At 48.4% G+C, this 23,873-nt stretch overlaps 1 protein-coding gene across 1 annotated transcript in view; it reads left to right on the top strand.

The window, feature by feature from the left end:
• Nucleotides 1-23,873, top strand: part of ABCA13 (ATP binding cassette subfamily A member 13) — a 386,205-nt gene that overhangs the window by 146,351 nt on the left and 215,981 nt on the right. The window contains exons 32-37 of the mRNA XM_044920208.1: nt 10,577-10,691; nt 11,759-12,088; nt 13,882-13,951; nt 14,441-14,572; nt 22,444-22,581; nt 23,558-23,738. Coding sequence (XP_044776143.1) covers nt 10,577-10,691; nt 11,759-12,088; nt 13,882-13,951; nt 14,441-14,572; nt 22,444-22,581; nt 23,558-23,738 — 966 coding nt within the window. The remainder of the gene's footprint in view (nt 1-10,576; nt 10,692-11,758; nt 12,089-13,881; nt 13,952-14,440; nt 14,573-22,443; nt 22,582-23,557; nt 23,739-23,873) is intronic.

Raw genomic sequence — 23,873 nt, forward strand, 5'->3', positions numbered from 1 at the left:
TTTGACAGAGAGAGAGACAGCGAGAGAGGGAACACAAGCAGGGGGAGTGGGAGAGGGAGGAGCAGACTTCCCGCCGAGCAGGGAGCCCGACGCGGGGCTCCATCCCAGGACCCTGAGATCATGACCTGAGCCGGAGGCAGACGCTTAACGACTGAGCCACCCAGGCGCCCCAGGACCACAGTTTTTGTGTGTGTGTGTGTTTTAAGATTTTTATTTATTTATTTGACAGAGAGAGACACAGCGAGAGAGGGAACACAGGCAGGGGGAGCGGGAGAGGGAGAAGCAGGCTTCCCGCCGAGCAGGGAGCCCGACGCGGGGCTCCATCCCAGGACCCTGAGATCATGACCCGAGCCGAAGGCAGATGTTCAACCGTCTGAGCTACCCAGGCACCCCAGAAATGTAGCTTTATATCCTTTCTCGTGACCCTCAAAGTCCGCATGGACTCACCTCCCTGCCGGCCAGAGAGGTTTTTTGTTAAAACCCCAGGTCGTGGTTTATCCAATTTCCCGGACTCTTTCCCATCACCAGCAGCCACAATCATGCTTCTCTGAAAACTGTCGCACATTTTCCCACACATCTCGGTCAGCCTTCGAGAGCCTGGTAAGAGAAACACAACTGAAGAAATCGAGGATCGGACGGGTCACGTTATTCCCCCTGCAAGGTGTCCTGACTTCTGAATGCCCTTCACGCCCCCCAGGGAACTAATAATCGCCATTTAGTGCTTGCAAAGATTTTGTGTGGGAGCAGGTGTACCCCCTTGGTCACTCAGCTGCCACTTCACTCCATCCTCTGTGAATGTCTGACTTATATTTTCTTCAGTTTTCCTCAGAGCTCTGGGTTCAGCCGGAGTGTGCAGGTGTCCCGAGGGCTGGGTCTCTTTAGTGCCTGGGGACAGCGAAGCTAATTGTCTCCTAATCAAGGGAGGGGTTCAGTACCAGGAGGAGTGGTGCCAGCCAGATTCCCCAACGTTCTCGTGTAGAAATGGGGTGTGTTTCTTCCTCGGGGGAGGGGGAGGGACTGTAGGTTGAATCAATCACCAATGACCAATGACTTAGTCCAGCCTGCCCATGTCCTGAAGCCTCCGTAAGATCCCAAAGGGACAGGGGCCGGAGAGCTCCCAGGTTGGTGAGCAGGCAGAGATGTGGGGACCGTGGGCCCTGGGTGGGGGGCATGGGAGCCCCACATCCCCTCCCCTGACCCTGCCCCGGGCCGGTCTTCTGTCTGTTCCTCAGTTAACCCTCTTAAAACAAACTGGTGATCTAGGGAGTAAACGGTCTCCCTGAGTTCTGTGAGCGGCTCCAGCAGCCTCGTCAAACCCAGGCAGGGGCCCTGGGCACCTATGATTTATCATGTTAAAAAACAAAATTCAACAGAGTACATTGGAAGATCCAGTTGGCTCTATGAAGTGATTATTGATCAGGTAGCATCCCGTCTGGCAAGGAGAGGGGAGCTCTGAGGTTGCACAAAATGGAAGGTTTTTCTAGGAAGGAAGGTGGGGCCAGCAGTTATTAGCAAAGAAAAGAAAGGATTGTTTCAGGCAAGGTCACCTTCCCTTTGGGGAAGCGCTGGAGGTTTTATTAGGTGGATCACCTCATTGTCCTCTGGGAGGAGAGGGCCTTTGTGACAGATTACCTCATCCGTGTAGATTAGAACATTCTGGATTGATGGATTTAAAATCCCACTCCGGGAGAAATTGAAATTACGATGAAGTCTTGGTTTGCTGTCCCTGGAGGCAAGTGACTCCACCTGGGGTCTGGGGCTTTCTTTTTAACCACAGGTTGTCAGTCACTGGTGACAATCTGGATTTGGGAAGGGCATCAGGAGTGTGTGTGTGGGATCTTGTGGGATGAACCCCTAACTGTGGGACATGACCCTACCTTCAGGTCATGAGTGGTAGGATTGAGTTGCATTGTAGGACACCAGCTAACATCTGAGAATTGCTTGGTGGTGGGGGAACCCCTGCCCTGCAAGCTGGGGTTGGGAGCTCAGACTTTTTAATAGGGGAGCTTGATGAAGAGGGTTTTTGTACTCAGAGTCTGAGTTAACAGTTCCAAAAGTCTGTTTCTTTGGCATGCTGGGTCCTGGCAGCCAGTCCTACCTTCCAATGTTGTGATAGATGGCCTTCAGCACTTGAGATCCCCTCAGAATCTCAGACATGGAATCGTGAGGTGCTGGCATGAAAAGTTGCATTTGGGGGGGTCTGGGGGGCTCAGTCGGTTGAGCATCTGCCTTCGGCTCAGGTCATGATCTCAGGGTCCTGAGATTGAGCCCTGCGTTGGGCTCCCTGCTCAGTGGGGAGTCTGCTTCTCCCTTTTCCTCTGCCCCTGCTTGTGCTCTCTCTAGCTCACTCTCTCTCAAATGAATACATAAAATCTTAAAAAAAAAAAAAGAAAGAAAGAAAAGTTGCATCTGGAGTCCAGGTCCACCTCTTGCTGGTCACACACCTGGGGCCAACGATTTGTCACTGATGGTGGTCGGGATCCTCACGGTGATGGGGATGCTATGGCTGGCCTGCTCACCTCACTGGCTTGTGGGGCTCAGCGCTAGTGTGCTTGTGAAAACCAGACCTGGAAAGGGGACAAGACTGGCCTGTGAGCAGCCCACGCCCTTCTGGGCAGCGCTCACTGCTGGGATGTTCTTCTGGGTTCCATGGTTAGAGCCAAGGTTGGGATCGCTGGTTTCCATGGTGCTGTGTTCAGAGAGGCGTGCAGGCATGTGGGCCACCTCCCTTCCCCCTGACATTCCCAAGAGTTAGCAAACTTGGAATAAGAGAGCGAAGAATGGACAACAAATCCCCTGTCACTCACAGACACCCTTGTGCATCCCTCTGGTGCAGGCTGGGTGGGAGGACACAGCATAAATATGAACCCTAGGCACCAGTCACAGGGGCCAAAGCTATTGGGGGAAGGCAGGGGAGCATTGAGCAGGCAGGTATGGGACCTCAGCCTGCTGTCCCGGGTCTCCCAGAGGGAACAGAGAAGGGATGGGTGGGTAAGAAGGTGGTGGTCCTTCCACCCAGCAGCTGCCTCATGGGGTTCTGGGCTCGGCATCCCACTGGGATGTGGTCTGCGGGTGCTGGAGGAAGGCAGGGGAGCAGTGCGCTGAAGCTGGGCTGATGGGGAAAAACCAAAGCGGATTTCTCTTTGGTTCGTCCCCCCTGTGTGACTTCCATGCAAGCGCTCATCACTTGTCGTCTTTGAACTCACGGGATGGTGCTAAGAGAGGCTGGCCACAGAGAAAACACTTTTAGCAAGGCGTCATTAGAATGTAAATCGAGCATTTGCCATCTTCAGAAAAAGAGCTGGTGACAATTAATGTTTATGAAGATCAGAATGTCCTTTTAATTTTTTTTTTTAAGATTTTATTTATTTGCGAGAGAGAGAATGAGAGACAGAGAGCATGAGAGGGAAGAGGGTCAGAGGGAGAAGCAGACTCCCTGCCGAGCAGGGAGCCCAATGTGGGACTCGATCCCGGGACTCCAGAATCATGACCTGAGCCGAAGGCAGTCGCCCAACCAACTGAGCCACCAGGCGCCCCAGAATGTCCTTTTAAAGAGGCTTATGTAAATAAGAGCGTTTGATTTCTTGTTGGCAGACTTTTTTTTTTTTTTAAGATTTTATTTATTTATTTGTCAGAGAGAGACAGAGAGAGAGACAGCATGAGCAGGGGGAGTGGGAAGCCTGCTTCTCCCTCCCCCACTCCCCTTGCTTGTGTTCCCTCTCTCGCTGTGTCTCTCTCTGTCAAATAAATAAAAAATCTTTAAAAAAAAAAAAGAATTGAGACAATAGAGGGGAAAAAAATCCTACTTCATACCCTCTTCTTACACATCGGTTGTATTTTGTTTTGTTTTGGATCTGTTTCTCCACGCGGTGTCATGGCGATGCATCTTTTACATACTTGACATCATGATTCTTGCTAAGAGTCAAAGTGTTTGTGCTGATTCGTCTTTGGAAAAGAGTGCGTCCAGCACTTGCCACGTGTCAGGAACAGTGGTCGCCTGGCGTTCGTGGCCGGGAGAAAAAATGTTCTCCTTGCCTGAAGGAGGCTTGTAGCTTGGGGGACAGGAGGACCACAGGAAGGCCAATAGCAGTGTCCCCTCCTTTGTGGAGGTCCTGAGGGAGAGTGTCAAAGGGCCTCATGGAACTATGTTTGGACTTTATTTATCGATTTTCTCTGCATACTTGCAATATGAGTGTTGATGGTCTTCTTTTCCCAAGAACTGTTTGAGTAAAGCTTCTTTTAATTTCCAAGTGGAAAGTCTCAGGAATTTCCAAAGTTACTCAGTGTACTTATAGTAAGAAAAAAAAATAAATTGAAAACTACTCCATGAGAGCATTTTTTTCAATCAGATTGACAAACACTCAAAACTGCATCATACGCTAACTGCCAACTCCCGTGGATGCATCCTAATTTTTACATTGCCTTCAGAAAACGTCTTTATCACACCCATGTTTTGAATTAATAGCATTTCTCTCTGTCAACCAATATATAATCTACTCTTATGAATGATTTATGGGAACTTGGAAAGAATTTTTAATTTCCTATCTTGGGCGTATAGAATCGGATCTATATTCATTTTGTTATTTAGGAATTCTCTTTCCTTAAAGTGCAAACTTTCATTTGTCCTAGACTAAGGCAGATAAATCATGGTCCCCCTCCTACTTGATTGTCCCTATCCCTTTTCCTGTGCTGTTGGCCTTTGAATGCCGTGCACAGATCTGCTGAGTCCTATTTGTACACGTAAGCCTGCCTTGTATGAAAGTAACTTGATGATCCCTGCTTTTTTTCCTTCCTTTCTCCCTCCCGTTTTCTCTCTCTCTCCCCCTACATCTCTGTATTCCCATTTGCTTGATGTGCCTTTGCCCTTAAACTTTTCTGAAATGTTTTGTTTCAGGTGAGTCTCTTGTATGTCTCATATACCTTCTTATTGAGGCAAGGTTAGGTGTATAATAGCATGAAATGAAGTTTTGTGTATATATGTTCTTAGTTAAGTATTTTTCTGTACTTATGATTTTGCTTTTAAACTCATTTAAGGGCACCTGGGTGGCTCAGTCAGTTAAGTGTCTGCCTTTGGCTCAGGTCATGATCTCGGGGTCCTGGGATCGAGTTCTGAGTCAGGCTCCCTGCTGAGTGGAGAGCCTGCTTCTCCCTCTCCCTCTGCCCCTCCCCCACTTATTCTCTCTCTCTCTTTCTCTCTCAAATAAAGAAACAAAATCTTAAAAATGCTTAATATTTAATAATGCTTTATTGTTGTGCTGGTGGTTACCTTATAACTGCAACTTCGTATAAATAATATCAACGCTTTATATTTGTTTTTACCATGCAAAAAAAACCGAAGTAATTTCTCTTCTTCCATCATTAAGTTTTCTTCTCCATCATGCAATTTTGGTTGATATTATCTCAATGTCTTCTCTTGTACCATGAAAGATGCCTATGCTTATAGTCTACATTTGTGAATGTTGAACAAATAGCCTCTGATTTTGACATTCGCCAACGTATTCTTTCTATCTGATTCATTTCCCCTAACCTTTCAATTTTTGTTTGTCGTATCATTTCTACATTTCAGGGAACATAACATTTGCAGTCTGTCTTGTCATCTGATTTTCCATTTTTGTTTTAGTCTTACATTTACTGGAACACATGTTCATTGCTTATTATCTTACACTGTAATTTACCGGTCATCCTTGGGTGGGCTAAAATTTGTCTTCTAGTAATTTCCTTAAGATAATCGTATGAGATAATATAACCTGAGTTCTTACGTGCTTAAAACTCTTTGCAGCATTTATATTTGAAAGGCAGCTTGGTAGGATATGAAATCCTTGACTCAGTATTTCCCCAAGTATCTTGTAGAAATAACTCCATTATCTTTGGCCTTAAATGTGATTATGGAGCAATCTGAGGCCACTTGGATATTTTCCCGTTTTATTTGATCTGGTAATTTTGGCAAGTTGCTAGTGACTTGAAAATTCAATAAATTTAATGGGATACATTTCACTGTTGACCATTCTAGAATAATTGTCCCTGGCAGAAGGTAAGACCTTTCAATGTGTAGATTCCAGTTTTCTTGCATGGAAACTTTTTTTTTTTTAATTTTTTAAAATTTTTTTTATTCTTATGTTAATCCCCATACATTACATCATTAGTTTTAGATGAAGTGTTCCATGATTCATTGTTTGTGCATAACACCCAGTGCTCCATGCAGAACGTGCCCTCCTCAATACCCACCACAAGGCTAACCCATCCTCCCACCCCCCTCCCCTCTAGAACCCGCAGTTTGTTTTTCAGAGTCCATCGTCTCTCATGGTTCATCTACCCCTCCGATTTCCCCTGCTTCATTCTTCCCCTCCCGCTACCTTCTTCTTCTTCTTTTTTTTTCTTAACATATATTGCATTATTTGTTTCAGAGGTACAGATCTGAGATTCAACAGTCTTGCACAATTCACAGCGCTTACCAGAGCACATACCCTCCCCAGTGTCTATCACCCAGTCACCCCATCCCTCCCACCCCACCCCCCACTCCAGCAACCCTCAGTTTGTTTCCTACAATTAAGAATTCCTCATATCAGTGAGATCATATGATACATGTCTTTCTCTGTTTGACTTATTTCACTCAACATAATACCCTCCAGTTCCATCCACGTCGTTGCAAATGGCAAGATCTCATTCCTTTTGATGGCTGCATAATATTCCATTGTGTATATATACCACATCTTCTTTATCCATTCATCTGTCGATGGACATCTTGGCTCTTTCCACAGTTTGGCTATTGTGGACATTTGCATGGAAACTTTTGATGGGTTCCAGCATCACCAATTTATTATCTTCCAGCATTTGGTTTTTCTTCTTCAGGGACTTCAGTTGCATGGATTTCTTTTCCCTGCATTTCTTATCCATAAAATTTCCTTAATTTAAAAAAATACCTTTTCTTTATTTCTGTTTCTTTTAGTTGTGTTTCTTATGTCAATTTTTAATGTCCCATACCACTTTTTGTGCGATATCAATTTGACTTGCGCTTCTTCTAATTATATCTTCATTTGTCTGATAGCTATTCTTTCCCTTCTATTTCTTTCTAGGTTCTCCCAGTTCACATTTCCTATCTTCTTGCTCTCTTGCCACCTCGTCACTGAACTGTAACAATTCTGCTGTAGGGTGTTTTTTATGTATGGAATTGCCTTATTAAATATTTTTCCATTGATGGCAAAAAATACATTTGCTATTTTCAACTGCCTCATGTGACCATCTTTTTGGGCATATGTTTTTCATTTGTTGGTAATGGTGGGACTCAACCACCTTTATTCCTTATATAAATGTGCCGGATTTTTGTTCTTATGGTTGTTACTCATTCTGAATGAATTGGGAATTCCTGCCCAGTCATTTGCAAGGGGTCCCATTAGTGGTGAGCACCAGGTGATGTTAATGGCCACAAGGACTGAGTGCTTCCTGCAGATACATGTGGTCTTCACATAATGCTCCTTTCCCTGGCCATAGGGTCTGGGCACAGGTGTGGCTTCCGATACCACCCCCCTTAACATGCAGCTTGGCACCCACTTAACACATACTGTTCTATATATTGTACCCTCAGATTGTGCCCCTAGAATTTAAGAGGCGCAATTTTTTTTTAAAAGATTTTATTTATTTATTTGACAGAGACAGAGACAGCGAGAGTGGGAACAGAAGCAGGGGGAGTGGGAGAGGGAGAAGCAGGCTTCCCGCTGAGCAGGGAGTCCGATGTGGGGCTCAAACCCAGGACTCTGGGATCATGACCTGAGCCGAAGGCAGCTGCTTAACGACTGAGCCACCCAGGCGCCCTAAGAGGCGCAATTTTGATGTGCCCCAGAGGGTGGGGTTTTGCTACTGACATCTCTCTTATCCGCTTTCTTGTGTGCCTCCTTCTTGACCTTGATTATTTTTAGCAGCTGTTTCAAGTACTTCCAAGCATTTGTCAAAATCAGAATGAACGTTTTTCCCTTCTCTTATTGATCTGAGACTGGTTTTCAGGAGTGGATTAGGAAAGGGTGAGGTACACAAGCTGTGTATTCCAACTTCTCATCCCATGCAGTTTCTCCCAAGTGGCCTCACTCAGCCATGTACGTGCAGAGCTTCTGGATGTTCTCTGGAATCTGGGGTAGTGGCTGCAGGAACTCCAGAGTTGGGTTTATTCACTTGCAAGCCTGTCATGACTTTCTCCTTTATGAAGATGCAGGGGGGTGGGGTTCCATAGGACACGCACATCATAGCCCCAGACACACATAGAATCCTGACCCAGTGTGACTTCTGGGCAGTAACTCAGATGGAATCTTCACATAATATTTGTGTGGGATACTTACTGGCTCCTCTGTAAGGCTCAAGTTGCTGGAAGAACAGAGTTTAATAGCCGTCAATGCCAGTGCCCTTTTTATTTTAAGGATTTTATTTATTTGAGAGAGAGCGTGAGAGCGCACAAGCGGGGGTGGGGCGGGGAAGGGAGAGGGAAAAGCAGGCTCCCCGCTGAGCAGGGAGCCTGACATGGAGCTTGATCCTAGGACCCTGATCATGACCTGAGCCGATGGCAGATGCTTCCCTGACGGAGCCACCCAGGCTCCCAGTTCCAGTGTTTTTAAGTAAAAAAGACATTGTTCATGAACACATAGATAAACTCTTTTCAAACCCCTCCCATCCCCCAAATAAGCTCTGTATTAGTTGTTTTTAACTTTATAAGTGATCCAAGAGTCATTTTTTGCTGTAAATTGGGTTAGTCTGGGAGAAGAGATATTGCTTGTGAGATATGCAGGTTTATATAGGATTTGACACTTTCTCTTCATAGCCTTCTACTTGCACTGGAAACTATAAAAAACAAGGACTAAAAAGCCTCAGAAAAATCACAACGCTGAGTAGCATATGAGTTAACTATTTAGTGTCTCTGGATAGCATTGGAGTTAACAGATATTGAGCTTTAAAACGCAGTTCACCAATTTGATGGCTCATTATAATCGTCTCGGACAGAAAAACGAACGAAAACAAAGACGTTAACCCACCCTCCCCCTCTTTTTTTACTCATTCGCAGTTTCCTTAACAGATAGTTGGTTTCTAATGTGTGGATGGCCTTTGCCAAGCAGAGGAGGTACAGAGGGAGGGCTCACCGTCCAGTGGGAAGGGCAGATGGTCCGCGCTGTGGCTAACACTCTGAAGGGGAGGTCTGGGGGCTGTTGCAACAGGGACCTGGCGAGATGGTTCTGTCTGCAGGTCGGCATCTTTGCCAGCACGCTTGTCTTGTCTACACTGCTGCACGTCTGCTTTGGCCTTCCCACTCCTTCTTCATGGGCTTTGCCACCTTCACTTCTCTGTCTATATACCACATTCAGTGGTCTTTTTAAAAACCATGCACTTGATAGGTCCCCTCCGCATTTCCCTCTCCCCCTTCCAAAGCCCTTTTGCGGAATTCCCTTGTTCTTTGAGTAAATCCACTGTTGCCCAGATGTAGAAAATCCTTGCAGGATCTGGCCCAGCTGACGCGTGACCCCATCTCCTAACCCACGTAGTCCTTGGCCACTCCAGAGCCGTGCCCCCATGCTCCCACCTCCAGGGCTTGCACTTGCTGCCCCTTGGCCTGGAGCCATCTTCCTCCAGATCCCTGCGATTCCTGTGGGACTCATTTCCTTACTTCATCTGCTCTCCGCTCTGATGCTTCTTCTACAGACAAATTGCCCAGCTACCGTGTTTGAGATAGCGTCCCTTCCCACTGGGGCTGAAGCTGTTCTTCCACGTGCTTGACACCGCGCTGTGTATCTCCTTGTCTTGGCTTATGTCAGGTGCTTCCCCTCCCCCCCCCCCCCCCCAAATGCAGGATCCTTCACGACAGGACCTTTCTCTCTTCGGTTCAATCATGGACCACACGCCCAGTCAAATGGCTTGCCCCTCTGGGCAGCCTCCGTGATGAATTTGGCCAACCCATGGCTCAGGGAGCCTCCCTCCCTCTCTTTCTTTCTTAGATTTTATTTATTTATGAGAGACAGAGCGTGCGCACGGGAGCGGGGGGGAGGGGCAGAGGGAGAGGGACAAGCAGACTCCTTGATGGAGCCTGATGTGGGGCTCGATCTCACGACCCTGAGATCATGACCTCAGCCAAAACCAAGAGTCAGAAGCTTAACCGACTGAGCCACCCAGGTGCCCCGCAACAGGGAGACTTTCAACGGGCACTTTTCAGGCATCTTGTAAGGCAATAATCTATGGTCAACTGAGATCATGCATTGAAGATACACAATGGTCCCAACTAAATGGGGAAAGTTGTAGTCAGGCGTGAATGGCCTGTGTCCTTCTCCCCACCTGCTCTGCCTAGGAAGGTGTCAGCAGTGATTGGGGGTGGGGGACAGTGGCCGCTCAAGGGACCTCCAACCAGTGCGTCTCCTTCCTGAGTTCGCATGCCTACTAAATCAGGACACCAGGCAGCCGTCCCGTTGAAATTGCCAAATGAGATGTTGCTCCTTAAAAGGGTTTGTCACTTGTAAGGACAACATGAAAATGCATGCATGCGTGAGCCGGACTCTGAGTAGAACCACTCTCCTTGCCCTTGGGTGCTGACGGGATTATTTCCTTGCAGATTTCTGAACAATGTCGGCTTCTTTTTCCCTCTGATAATGATGCTGACATGGATGGTGTCTGTGGCCAGCATGGTCCGAAAGCTGGTTTACGAGCGAGAGATCCAGGTAGAAGAGGTAATCAGCCGAGCCCGCTTGCCTGGGGGACCAGCAGGGGCGGCGGGGGCCTTGGAGCCAAATTCTGTCCCATAACACCCCCGGACTCAGTTTTGCCTGCCCTCCTCTCTGCCGGGGTTCCCGTGCACAGCCGGGACGGGGCCCCGGGGGGGAAGCATTTCACGTTGAAGCCTGACGCCCTGCCAGGTTAACCGGTGTTTCCTGTGGGGATGGAAGGAAGCCCAAGGACGGGCACACCAGGTTCAAAGAAGGGGGCCAGCATTGCCCATCAGCAATTTTTCTACAACCTGAAAAGACCTAAGGGCGGACTTCCCACCTTGATTTATGGTCAGATGGCTTCACGGCCGCCTTGCTGTTTTTGTTTTAATATTGTTAAAACCGGATACTATCAAAACTGCTCTTAAGAGTGAAAGTTCCTGAAAGTACCCGGTGAAGGCCGGCCTCCGCAGAGGATGGGTGCACGTTACCCTCTTGCCTCCTATTAACTGAGGTGAAGGAGCAGCGAGGTCAAGTGCAGTGTTGACATTTAGTTCTGACTGGGACTTTCACTGCTGTTTCCCACGTTGTTCACCTATTTAGAACGGATTTTTTCCCTGCATTGCTGTGTTTCCTCCCCATCTAGCGGGGCCCCTGGACGTGGGGACTGGGGACTGGGGGTCAGTCACGCTGAATTGGTCTCATTTTACCAGTGACCGGCCCCACCCTCCAAGATACCCCGATGTTACAGACAGAAAACAGGAGGTTTAACAGATGCATTAGTTTTATTGTTATTACTTTAAGCTGAGTGGTTTTGCAAAATGCATTCTCACACTCACACGAGAGACACCCAACTCGAACAGCTTAAGGGGGGCTGGGGTCTGCCCCCGCCCCTCCGCTGTGTGGGCTCGCGGCCGTGACCTCCCCAGGGGAGTGTTCGCCAGAACGGATGCTGGGCTCTGGGGTCTGTGCGGGGCTGATTTCCACGCGGGCCCCAACATGGAAGTTTCTAGTGCCACCTCTCTCCTGTGATCTGATCTGTTCTTTCTCAAGGATCCGGGTGATAACTCTGCGTTTCGTTCTTTTGACAGTACATGAGGATGATGGGCGTGCACCCCACTGTCTTCTTCCTGGCCTGGTTCCTGGAGAACCTGGCCGTGTTGGCCTTAAGCAGCGCCGCCCTGGCTGTCATTCTCAAAGCGAGCGGCATCTTCGCGCACAGTAACGCCTGTATTGTTTTCCTCTTTCTCCTGGACTTTGGGGTGTCGATCATCATGATGAGTTACTTCCTGAGTGTGTTTTTCAGCCAAGCGAACACGGCTGCCCTCTGTACTAGCCTGGCGTATATGATCAGCTTTCTGCCCTACATAGTGCTGTTGGTTCTCCATAACCAACTGAGTGTTGTCATTCAGATGTTTCTGGTAAGTGGGCTGTCTTTTCTTTCTCTTTTCAAACTGCTGTATCTACCCAACCAATCAGTCACAACATCCGTCCATCGGCCTGTCATTTTCAGATCTAGGTGGGCTTCCTGATACCTGCTCCTCTTAACTCGGCCCCCGGAGGCAGACCTTGCAGCTGCCATTCATCGGCATTGCAGTGATTTTGCTAGAAGGCAGCCTGTGAAGATTTGGTGCTTTTCACGTAACAGGGACTCTCCTCTGGAGGCTTTTTGGAAATCGGTCGTACCCCAAAGGCAGCGTAGGACCTCCGTGTCTCTTTGTTTCCTGGATGGAAAGAGATAGCTTTCCAAAGCTATTCCAGCAGCAAAAATTAAGCATTTTTCTTGAAGCATCAGGAATGACCTCACATTAAGTGGAAAGATCCCTCCGTTAGCAATGTCGGAATCATTCATCCGTTTAAAGTGTACCTCCCGAAAAAGTACGAGAATTCTGTTAGGTGTGCGATATGAAATACATAGAAGAGACACACTCATTCCTTCTTGGATGAGATATGCCTGGCGGGCGCAGGGAACTCTGTCCACAGGGAAGGGACCCGTGTGTGGCTGAGGACGGTCCGCCCAAGATCTCTCTTACCCCCCACAGGTCAGGCCAGGTTCCCCAACTGTAGTCTGTTGGGAGGTGTGACTGGAGCCACTAAGGGAGAATTTGGGAGGTGTCAAGGAGGGGTAGAATCTCAGGCTCCTCCGGGGCACTTGAAGGCCCTCAGAGGTCACCTGTCTCTGAACAGCGTCATGACGGCTGAGGGACCCTTGCCTGTTGGGACGGTGTCACTTTCTCTGCTCACTTGGAGCCTCAGGGTAGAATACCTCTGTGAAGGGCACGTTATTTTTCTCCAGCATCCATAAAGCTCCATGGTTCCTACTGGCCGTGGACACACAGCACGATGAAGAAATGCCACCTTGAATCAGGATTTTAATCCATTGATAGGTGCTCACCAGTTCCAATTAGCTGATGTTGCACCTGCAATAATTCAGAACCAGTAATTTTGGGTTAGTGTTCATTAGCTGTTTCCGGAATCATTAAAATTCCTGGGATCCTTTACCCCCCTCCCACCACCCCCCATACTCCTTCCATGTAGGGAAAGAGCCAACTGGCCACCTGGCCTGAATTTCAAATACTGTCATGTGTGTTTTTACTTCAATCCATCTGTTTTAATGTTCCAGCATACACCGTTGGATTTCCATTTTGCATGTTCAAATGTTTCCTTGCCAAAAAAAAAAAAAAAAGAAGAAATCTAACTCTGGTACACGATCTTTTTAAGCGTAAAATACGTGTTCAGTGGGCTTTTTTGTGGACGTAGGACCTGTCCAGTGGAAATAAAGCAGCATTTTCCTCCAGTGGGCTCTCTCGCTAGTGCAGAATCATGTGGATGTTCCATCAGTCTGCCCTCAGCACGCTCCAGGGCATTCACATAATAATAAAAAACAAGAAATCGCTCCGTTCTGTTCTCCACTGTTTTGAGTTACGCATTTCTGTATGCGGTGCGTTGGGTCTATGGCATTTCAAGCATCGCAGTAAAGAGAAAGAATTCTTCTCCACATTAAAAACTAGCTTGTTATCAGGCTTTTCAGAGTGGGCTGACGTTTGGCTCAGTCTTCCGGGGTCAGATACTGAAATCACCGCCCGGAGCGATGCTTTGGCGTCGCTCGGTGGGAACACCCTGCGGCTTCTCTGTTTGAATTTAATGCTGTGGGTTTTCTGGGGTCTCCGTCAAGCGCTAACGTGCTGTTTCTCTCTCTGTTCCCCGTGGACAGTACCTGCTCTCCACCACCGCCTTTGGACAAGGAGTGTTTCTCATCACCTTCCTAGAAGGGCAAGAAGCAGGTAAGGAAGGGGAGGCTTTTGCAAAACGAGATCCAGTGATTCAGGTGTTGAGGCGTTTCCAGTTGGTCCTGTTGCAAGCGCGGGAGGAGAAGGTCTTTATTACAAGTGGAACGTTTGGATCGAGACGCTGGTGTTTGCCTCAGCTGATGTGAATACCCCCCACGGCCCAGTTGCCCTGGATAGATGCATTTTGGTGAGGCAACAAGTCGAGATAGAAGTAAAGCAACACTAAAACACACACACACACAAAATCGTAAATGTTAGATATTCGAATGTGGTTAAAGCCACTCCACCTGATTTCCTTGAAATCCACTGAGATGAAGCAGGCTCCCAATTCATTTGAGGAATTGTGATCAGCGGGATGCCCTGCCTTTCGACCCGGCTGCGTCCACCTTGGCTTTGGGGTTCTAGAACGCACGGACTCACTCACCTGAAGCTGCCCTGAGAGAGGGTGTGCGGTTCTGACTCTGACCTTTTCCTTCCTCCCAGGGGTTCAGTGCGATAACATATACCAGACTCCGGAACAAATGGGCATGACATTTGGCTGGGTTTGCTGGATGATTCTCTTTGATTCAGGCCTTTATTTTTTATGTGGATGGTACTTGAGCAACTTGATTCCTGGTAAGAATTCTGCACGGTAAGAGATGCCCCAAATAAGCTAAAAAAACAGTTTAAAGCAATATACATGAGTATTAGAAGAATAAGTAATTATTCTAAATTTAAATGAGACCTCAGAGAGGGTGTTCGTAGGATGTGTTTTAGAGGGAGGTGTGAATGCTTGAAGAGGAGATGGGCTGCCCGAGTCCTGAATGAAATGGTAAAGGCCACGTGAGGATAGAATGGAAGTGCCTCGATCCTGATGGGGACTCCGCCCCCCCCCCCCCCCCGCCCGCCCCAACCCGGCCACCAGGCAGCTTCCCAAGTGGGTTTCTGTCAAAGAACAGGGAAGACCTAGGATCAGGGTTCTCAGGGTCAGGGATGTGGGGAGTGAGGGCAGGACAGCCTGGGGGCACGTGCGTCCTTGGCCCCACGGGGACCAGGTCGGGCAGGAGTCAGTGACGGTGTGGAGCAGGAGTGGAGAGGTCTTTCTCTCGGCCAGGTCAGCTGGGGACAGAACCTGGACGAAAACCAGGCTGAGAATGAGGGGCTGTGCAGGGGCCCGGGGTCAGGTGTCACCTCCAAACCCGGAGTGTCAGCGGCGCCAAGTGTGGGGTTTCTCCTGTGGTGTGGCAGGTGCGTCCTGGAGGCCACGGGAAGCCAGGCCACCAACAGTAATGGTTTTCTCTGCTGTGTTTGTGGGGAAGGAGGAAGCATACCACATGCTTGGCTCAGGCCGAAAAGAGCAGAAACAGCTTTTAAAGTTTCTTTATCTTATATTTTTAGCAGTAATGTTTTGATGGTATTCTATACCCTTGCTGAAATGACTTGTGATTCTGTCTCTGTATTTTCCAAAGCACCTGGATATTTCAAGTGGCATCTAACCTTTAAAGTTAAGAACTGAGAGAGAGAGAGACATAGAAAGAGAGATGTTCTAATCATACACACATTGACTATGAAAGGATACAAAGACAATCTGTCCATTCTGTTTTCAGACTTGGAACGCTCATGTGTCACTGAAGGATGAGTAAAAATCCAAATGAAAGGTGCCACTGACGAGATTATCTTACAGAAAATCAGGAACACACGGCCTCCAAGAATTAGAGGGCGCGCATAAACCTGCAATGTGTTTCATTTTGGAATTTTAGATTGCATGGTCTGGGGACTTTGAATAAAATTAAAGAAAAACTGGATTCTAGGAAATAAGAAGTTAAAAAAAAGTTACTGAGGAATACCAAGGTGAAATAAAATCGAATGACAAGCACTGGATATTAAAAGGCAGCTAGCCAGCACAAGGGAGGGATGTTAGAAAGTGTGCACGTGATATTGATGTTAAAATGTTTGAGGAAGGGGGTCACAGGCAAAGGAATAGGGCGCCAAGTCATGGCCAGGGACGGGAGGGTGGCGGGGTGTCCCCGGAATTGGGAGAGATGCAGGCAGGTGGCTGGAAGGAGACAGACAGACGGGCCTTGCGGACTGATGCTCTCCCTGATGAGGAGACACACAGACCGAGTGAAACAGAATAGAAATGGAACAGTCATTAACCAAGGAGAGGAAAAACCGAGCTTTGCACAGTCAGGGCTCACCGCATTGAACACAACATTAAGGGACAGAGACCTACAGCTACATATAAAATGGTGATGTGTCCACAGACAAGCACAACCCCCAGCAAAGACAGGTTACCCTTGGCAGTGCCGAGATCCGCAAGAAATCTGGGCAGGAATCCAGAAGGAGCTGAGTTCTCCCCTCCTCCTTCAGGATGGGAGGCATGAGGAACCACGGTGGGAACATTGTCCTATCTTAAAGTAAGGCATTTCCAGCGAGTGAACCCCCGGTCCTGCTCACTTCTGCAGGTGCAGCCTGCTCCAGGATGGAGACGGGACAGGGCGGGGATGGAGACAGAGATCCCGGGAACGAGGGGAGATCGGCAGGTTTTGCAAGCGCGGCTGAGTCAGATCTGAAACGGGGCAGCAGCTGAAGCTGTCAGGGGAAGCAGGTGGAGAAGGGCTTTGGGTTTGATGATGATGATGATGATGATGATGATGATGATGGTGGGAGCCCGGGAGGCTCTCTCATGGCTGCAGTGTCTTCTCAGGGCCATTGGGGACCGGGGAAGGTGAGGTGGGGAGGAGATCGGGGGACCGGAGAGGGAGGACAGGCGAGCATGTCTCAGCTGGGGTGCCCCCTGCCATGCTCAGCGTCCCCTGTAGGTGCTTGTCATGGGCGGGAATTAGATGTTGAGGTGAAGGCTCCAGCCACTGGGGAAGGAAGCAAAACACAGCAAGACAGAGATGTCACAGCCAGGAGGCAGACCACCATTGTTGGCAGGTCCTATGCAAGAATCAGTTGAAGAAAGTCAGGACCACTGGGATGACTGATCTCAAACGCACAGACAGGAAGACCACCAGCTTTGCTGCTGTCAGCAATAAATGCGACACGGTAACATTCTCAAGAGCAGTAAAATATCTCGGCGTGAATCTAACGTAGAAGAGAGTATGTATCAAGTAAGAAAGTAAAAAATTTGGCAGTGGGGCACCTGGGGGGCTCAGTCAGTTAAGCATCCGACTCTTGATTTTGGCTCAGGTCATGATCTCAGGGTCATGAGGTCGAGTCCCGTGTCGGGCTCCTCACTGGGCGTAGAGCCTGCTTAAGATTCTCTCTCTCCCCCTCCCCACTCCCCACGCTCCCTCTAAAAAAATGGTGAACATAAAATAGATTTGAATAAATACAAAGAGATGCCATGTTCCTTAATGTGGATACTTACCATTTTAAGTGTGTTGATTTTCTCCACATTAATTTATACCATTTCATATGAAGCGTTGCGTTAATATAACAAAGCCCACATAAATCATTTAAATAAAAAATACTAAAAAGGGAATTTCTACAAGCAGTAGAGTGTGTCAAATTTGTCGTATGTTAAAAAATTCTTAAAATGTTTATTCTCAGGGCGCCTGGCTGGCTCAGGCAGTGGAGTGGGCAACTCCGGATCTCAGGGTCATGAGTTCAAGCCCCGTGTTGGGTCTAGAGGTGACTTAAAAATAATATCTTTAAAAAATGATAAAAAATAAAAAATTAAAAAATTAAAATAATGTTTATTCTCTTTGACTCAGAAATTTGAAGAAATAGCCAGGTGAGTGCAAAGTATGTGTGCACATAGATGTTCCTTGCATGTTATCTTTGAAAGCAAAACTCTGGCAAACCTACATTTCTATCTAAGAGTGTGGACTGAAGATGAATCAGTTTTGCATTTGTAATATGGACTCCTGTGAACTAGTTACACATCTATGGAATCCTGTTTTACAGGAATATATGTGGGGGTGGGATGTGGGAGATCATTGCTGTGGACCAAACTGTCTATGAAATAAGGGATAAAATATAATAATACTTAGTTAAAATTTTAAAAATCGTAATTCCAGTATAGTTAACATACAGCATATTATTAGTTTCAGGTGCACAATACAGACATTCAGCACTTCCGTACATCACCCGGTGCTCATCACGACAGGTGCACTTCATCCCCATCACCTGTTTCCCGCATCGCCCACCCCCTCCCCTCTGGTGACCATCAGTGTGTTCTCTAGAGTTGAGTCTGTTTTTTTGTTTTCTGGGGTTTTTTTTTTTGGTTTGTCTCCTTTTTTTGTTGTTGGTTTGTTTTGTTTCTTAAGTTCCACATAGGAGTGAAATCATATGGTATTTGTCTTTCTCTGACTGACTTACTTCACTTAGCATAATACTCTCTAATTCTTTCCATGTCATTGCAAATGGCAAAATTCATTCTTTCTGATGGCTGAGTAATATTCCATTGTATGTATACACCACATCTTCTTTATCCATTCATCTGTTGATGGACACTTGGGCTCTTTCCATAGCTTGGCTCTTGTAAATAATGCTGCAGTAAACATAGGGGTGCGTATATCTTTTTCAAATTGGTGGTTTTATATTCTTTGAGTAAATGCCAAGTAGTGGATCATTTGGTATTTCTATTTTTAATTTTTTGAGGAACCTTCATACTGTTGTCCAGCGTGGCCGCACCAGTTGGCATTCCCACCAACAGTACATGAGTGTTCCCCTCTCTCCGCATCCTCGCCAACATCTGTCCTTTCCCGACTTGTTAATTTTAGCCATTCTGACAGGTGTGACGTAGTATCTCGTTGTGGTTTTGATTTGCATTTCCCCCTTGATGAGTGATGTTGAATGTCTTTTCATTTGTCTGTTGGCCATCTGATGTCTTCTTTGGAGAAATGTCTGTTCATGTCTTCTGCCCATATTTTAATTGGATTATTTGTTTTATTGGGTGTTGAGTTTTAGAAGTTCTTTTTTAAAAAAAGATTTTATTTATTTGAGAGAGAGAGAGAGCATGAGCAGGTGGGAGCGGCAGAGGGAGAGAGAGAAGCAGACTCTCCGCTGAGCAGGGAGCCCAATGTGGGGCTCAATCCCAGGACCCTGGGATCATGACCTGAGCTGAAGGCAGGCGCTTAACCGACTGAGCCACTCAGGCGTCCCTGGAGGGGGCTTTTCACTTACATGGCTGTGTGAGATGAGCCTCACAGAAGGCAGATCAAGGGCAATTCTTTGTTGAGCTGCGTTGTTCTGCCCTTTGTAGGACACCCTCCACCCAGATGCCCGCCCACTAAGGGCCATCTGTGCTACCCCCTATTTATTAACCTGCTTTTTTATCTTCTATATATCTGATACTCTGACATCTTGGAGCCTCAGGGACCCAAGAGGGACTGTCCCCCAAGGGCTAGCCAATCCTAGAGATAGTAAAGGATTTGCTGGTGAGCTCCCTTTTCATCTGTAAACCCAGCCATCCAGAGCTACACCCTGCCACCCCCTCTGTAGGCTATTCTTTCCCCTGCCCTCAGTGCCCCAGGGACCGAGCAACTAGGGACAGCTGCTATGCCCCAGAGCCTGCTCTCCCTACCTCACCTGCTCCTTCCACAGAAGCCACAGTAAAGGCTCTTGCCTGCGCTCCCCTCCCCTGTGCCTCCTGATGGAGCCTGGTGCTTCCCCACGTGGCCCTGCCCGGTGCCCGGTGTCCCCTCCTTCCGGGACCTGAGTAGCAACCCATCTTTTCAAAGGCCGGTTTCCTGATCTCTTGGCCTCCCCATGCCTGAATAATAATAAAACCTACAATTTAAAACACCCATTCACTGTTCCAACCAAAAGTACCCCTTTCCACATTTCCAGAACACCCTCTGTGAGAGTCTCAGCAAGTTGAGGATCGCTGTTTGTGAGGCTCTGGCGGGTAACAAGGCCTCCCCCACCAGGGCTGGGTGGGCAGTTTCCCTGTTGCTTTCTGTGTCCTTCTGTTGGTCTTGTCCGTGGAGTGATGGGGTGGGTCCACACCCCCGCATTTGTCACCCTGGCGTCTGAGCGGGAGGCCCCGTAAGGACCCGGCCTCCTGGCCCGCCAGGTTCAAGGTCAAGTGCAGATCCCCGGGCCTGTGCAGAGCATCCCGGCAGACATCTGGCCCTCTCGAAGTCTTTTCATTTCATAAACCCTTCTTTATGTGCTTCCAGTTAAATCTGATTTCGCTTGATCTGTCTAGTTGCATTGACTTCTGCTTTTATCACTGTCAGGTTTTGGGGGGCAATGCTAATGAGTTTCCTGGCCCGCGAGAGCCAGCAGGCAGCTCCCCAGGAGGAGAAGAGCTCTGGAGAAGCGCAGGGCCTTTGCATATATTAATGTGCCCGATTACATATGGTAATGTGAGCAGGATGCTTATGCTCATAGAGTGCACGTAAAACACGTTTGGATTTACAAGCAAAAGCAAAGTGCCAAGGACAGCTTAGGAGCTGAGTGGCCTCCCTGCTAATGGATTTGGCAGCCTTTCCCCCCATCCATTTACATTAATAGATTAATTAGCAGGACTTTAAAAGTGCAAACAGCTTAGAGCAGGGATGTTTTAATTAGCAAACCGACCATTAATATTCAATTTGTTTCCAATTTCTATCTTCCGACGTGAAGTTTCTAACTCTGAAAGGCCCCTCCTGCGTCTCCCGTCCTTCCTGTCCCCGTAGCCATGACCCCAGATCAGGTCTCATGGGACCTCCTGGGGACAGCTCGGCGTCCTTGAGACTCCTGTCCATGCGTCCGGGTGCCGCCTTTGCTTCTGCTCATGCAGCCTCTGACCCCCAAGGCATTTGGAGCCACCGCCCACTTGCCCGTCCGACAGGTGGTGCCCACTCACGCTGGCACGGCCAAGGGCAGTGACCGATGGTCACCGGAGCGGGGTCCCTCAGCAGAAGACGGTGCGGGGGCCGGAGGAGCAACTACCAGCACACTGGCCGAAGAGTCTCCTTCTGCCTCTGTCGGCTTCTCTCTCTTTATTTCTGCAAATTCAGCGTGCATGCCCGTGCGCCTGCTCCTCCTTCCATTCGCCTGCGCGTCTCCCGTCTCTTTTGGATCCCGGGCAACAGAGTGTTCTCGCTGCTGCAGGCCTGTGTTCGGAGAGGCAGGTGCCGTGGGGCTGCAGCACGCAGCTCGGCAGCCTGTGTCCTGCCCCCTGGGAAGGGAGAGGTGGTCATAGCACTCCCACATCGTGTGGTCGCAGGACCATGTGAATGAACAGAGGTGGGATCCTGGCCAGTGCCCGAAGGGAGAGAGTGTGGAGTAGGACAGAATTATCCACGGGTGGCTCATCTCTTCCTGGCTAGGGGTAGTCAGTAGTTTGCTAGGGTCTTGGAGAACATTCTCTCTGCTTGTTGCATGCTTTCGAGGGCGGGCATGATGACACGGACCGCATGGCTGAACCGAGAGAAGTCTAGTCTCTCCCGTCCTGAAGGCTGGAGGGGGTCCAAGATCCAGGTGTGCGCAGGGCTGGCTCCTCCTGAGGCCTCGCTCCGTTGCCAAGTCCTGTTGATCTGCCCATGCTCCCTGCCTGTATCCTAATCTCTTCCCATAAGGACACCCATCAGATTGGATGAGGGCTGACCCAGTGACTTCATTTAACCTTAATTATCTCTTGAAAGCCTTCCTCCAAACATTGCCCCATTCCGAGTTACTGGGGGTTAGGATTTCGACAAGAATTTTGGGGGACTCAGCTCAACCCATATCAGAAGCGACTGCTAGACCGGATGGCAGCCCCACACCCTCCTTCACTTGCCCGTTCTGCTTTGTGATCATGTCTCTGAATCTTTGGGTTAGACTGGATGAGGGCAGCACCCATCTCTCCTTGGCTGGAGGGTCAAAGTGTTAAAATAGTCTTCACGTAGGCCTTTATCTCTTCAGTCACTCGGAGGATTTGGAGCACGCGTCGAACTTCGGCTAGAATGGACGTGTTAAAGAAAATTGAGAGGTGTTAATAATTAAATCCACTTTCATTTCAACATATAATGAAGGCAAAGTGACTATTAAGTGGGCTGGAATGAATTTGGAGAGTACGCTTGAAGAATGTCAATGTTTCATATGGAAATGTTGGCATTATGTATTCTTTGTAAATGTTTTAATGGATTAATTCCTTCACGCTGTTAATCCGTGTCTAGGAACCATGCAGACATCAAAGACGGGACAAAAGAGTGACAGCTACGTAATGGGGCAACGGGGCTGGGGCGAGCTTTACTCTGGGGAACATTCAGCAATCGCTCAACGCGACTTTTATTTTTGATAAATACCTGCCTGTTCACCGAACACCTGCTCGGAAGGCCTCCTGGGGGAGGCGGCTGTCAGGGGACTGAGCAGTCAGCCGTGGGTCAGGCTGAAGACAGAGCAGGAGGGCTCCCTGCATGGCTAATACATCGTCCCCCAGATTGTCACCGGGTCATATGAGGGATGTGTATTCAACGCTTTAACATGGAATAACATTGCATATAATTAGTGAAGGCATTCTCGTACAGAATCTTCCATGTAGAAAAAGATAATGATACCGATTTTAACTGTGTCTTATTTTTTAGGAACGTTCGGTTTAAGGAAACCATGGCATTTTCCCTTTACCGCATCCTACTGGAAGAATTTGTGTGGGTTAGTGGCAAAAAGACCACATGCGCCTGGTTCTGACCTGTCCTTCATCAATGAGCACTTTGACAATAAAGGTTTGTAAAGGGTAGCAGTATTAGGTACATGTTTTCCCTTCTGGTCGGTTTTCCTTCTGTTTTTCACCCCCCCTCGAATCTCTGTAACTGTGTCTGCTGGCCGGGGCCCGTCTTGGGCTCAGAAACACAGCTCGGGGCCACGTCGCGAGAAAGAATCCCCTGATGATGTTGAGCCTGGGGGCCAGAGCCTTGGGCTGCTAGCGTCACCTGCTGTTTGCAGCCCCTCTGCCCTGGGTGTGTTTGTGCACATGTTATCTGGCCGCAAAATGAAGCTTCAGTTCCAGCATGAATTTGTGTGAGAAACTAAAGCAAGGGGGGACAGCTGCCCGGTGGAGTGGGCTGTAGAGATCGCCAAGTGTTTCACACATGCTAGTATTTCCGACATTACTGTGAGAGCAAGACCATCCCTGCCCCTTACAAGCGAGGAGCGTGCGTCCCAGGAAACAGGGCGGGACCCCCAATCCTCTGTCCCTCTCTGCCTCGCTTACGCCTGCTGGTTCCACGAAAGCAGGACTTCAGGGCCAGCCTATAGATACACAGCCTCCCATCATGGTGGTTTATGCCACAATCAACATTGCAATGTATTTTTTTTAAAGATTTTTATTTATTTATTTGAGAGAGAGAAAGAGAGAGAACATGAGCAGGGGGAGAGGCAGAGGGAGAGGGAGAAGCAGACTCTCCGCTGAGCAGGGAGCCCGACTCAGGACTTGATCCCAGGACCCTGGGATCACGACCTGAGTCGAAGGCAGACGCTTAACGACTGAGCCACCCAGGCGCCCCCGTAATCAGCCATTTCATTTAAGTTTTGCCGTTACCTAATTCGCCCCTTGGTTTTGGTAAGGAAGGGTTTTGAGTTGCTGTGTGTGTTTCACGGAGCTACAATTCAAGTCCAAGGCAGGCCCTTGGACTGGTACGCATGAGCATTATTTCGGGGGCTCTTGGAGTCCCTCAGGATGAATCTGCATCTTCTTCTCAGGTTCCTTGTTGCAGAACGGGGAGGGAAAGTCTGGAGGAGGACCCCCGGGCGTCGCCCTGGTGTCCGTGACCAAGGAGTACGAGCCCCACAAGGCGGCCGTCCAAGATCTGACCCTCACCTTCCACAGAGACCAGATCACTGCCCTGCTGGGGACCAACGGCGCCGGGAAAACCACCGTCATGTGAGACCCATTTCACCCTCATCACACACGGGCTTTTTAGAACAATCTCAGTTCACCTGAGATTAGATTTTTTCTTCCTTTCTGTTTTGAGACAGAGGACAGACAGAACCCTTTGCTGGAGCCACTCTGTGCTCT

This window comes from Neomonachus schauinslandi, chromosome 12, assembly GCF_002201575.2.
Source record: "Neomonachus schauinslandi chromosome 12, ASM220157v2, whole genome shotgun sequence".
Taxonomy (NCBI): Eukaryota; Metazoa; Chordata; class Mammalia; order Carnivora; family Phocidae; genus Neomonachus; species Neomonachus schauinslandi.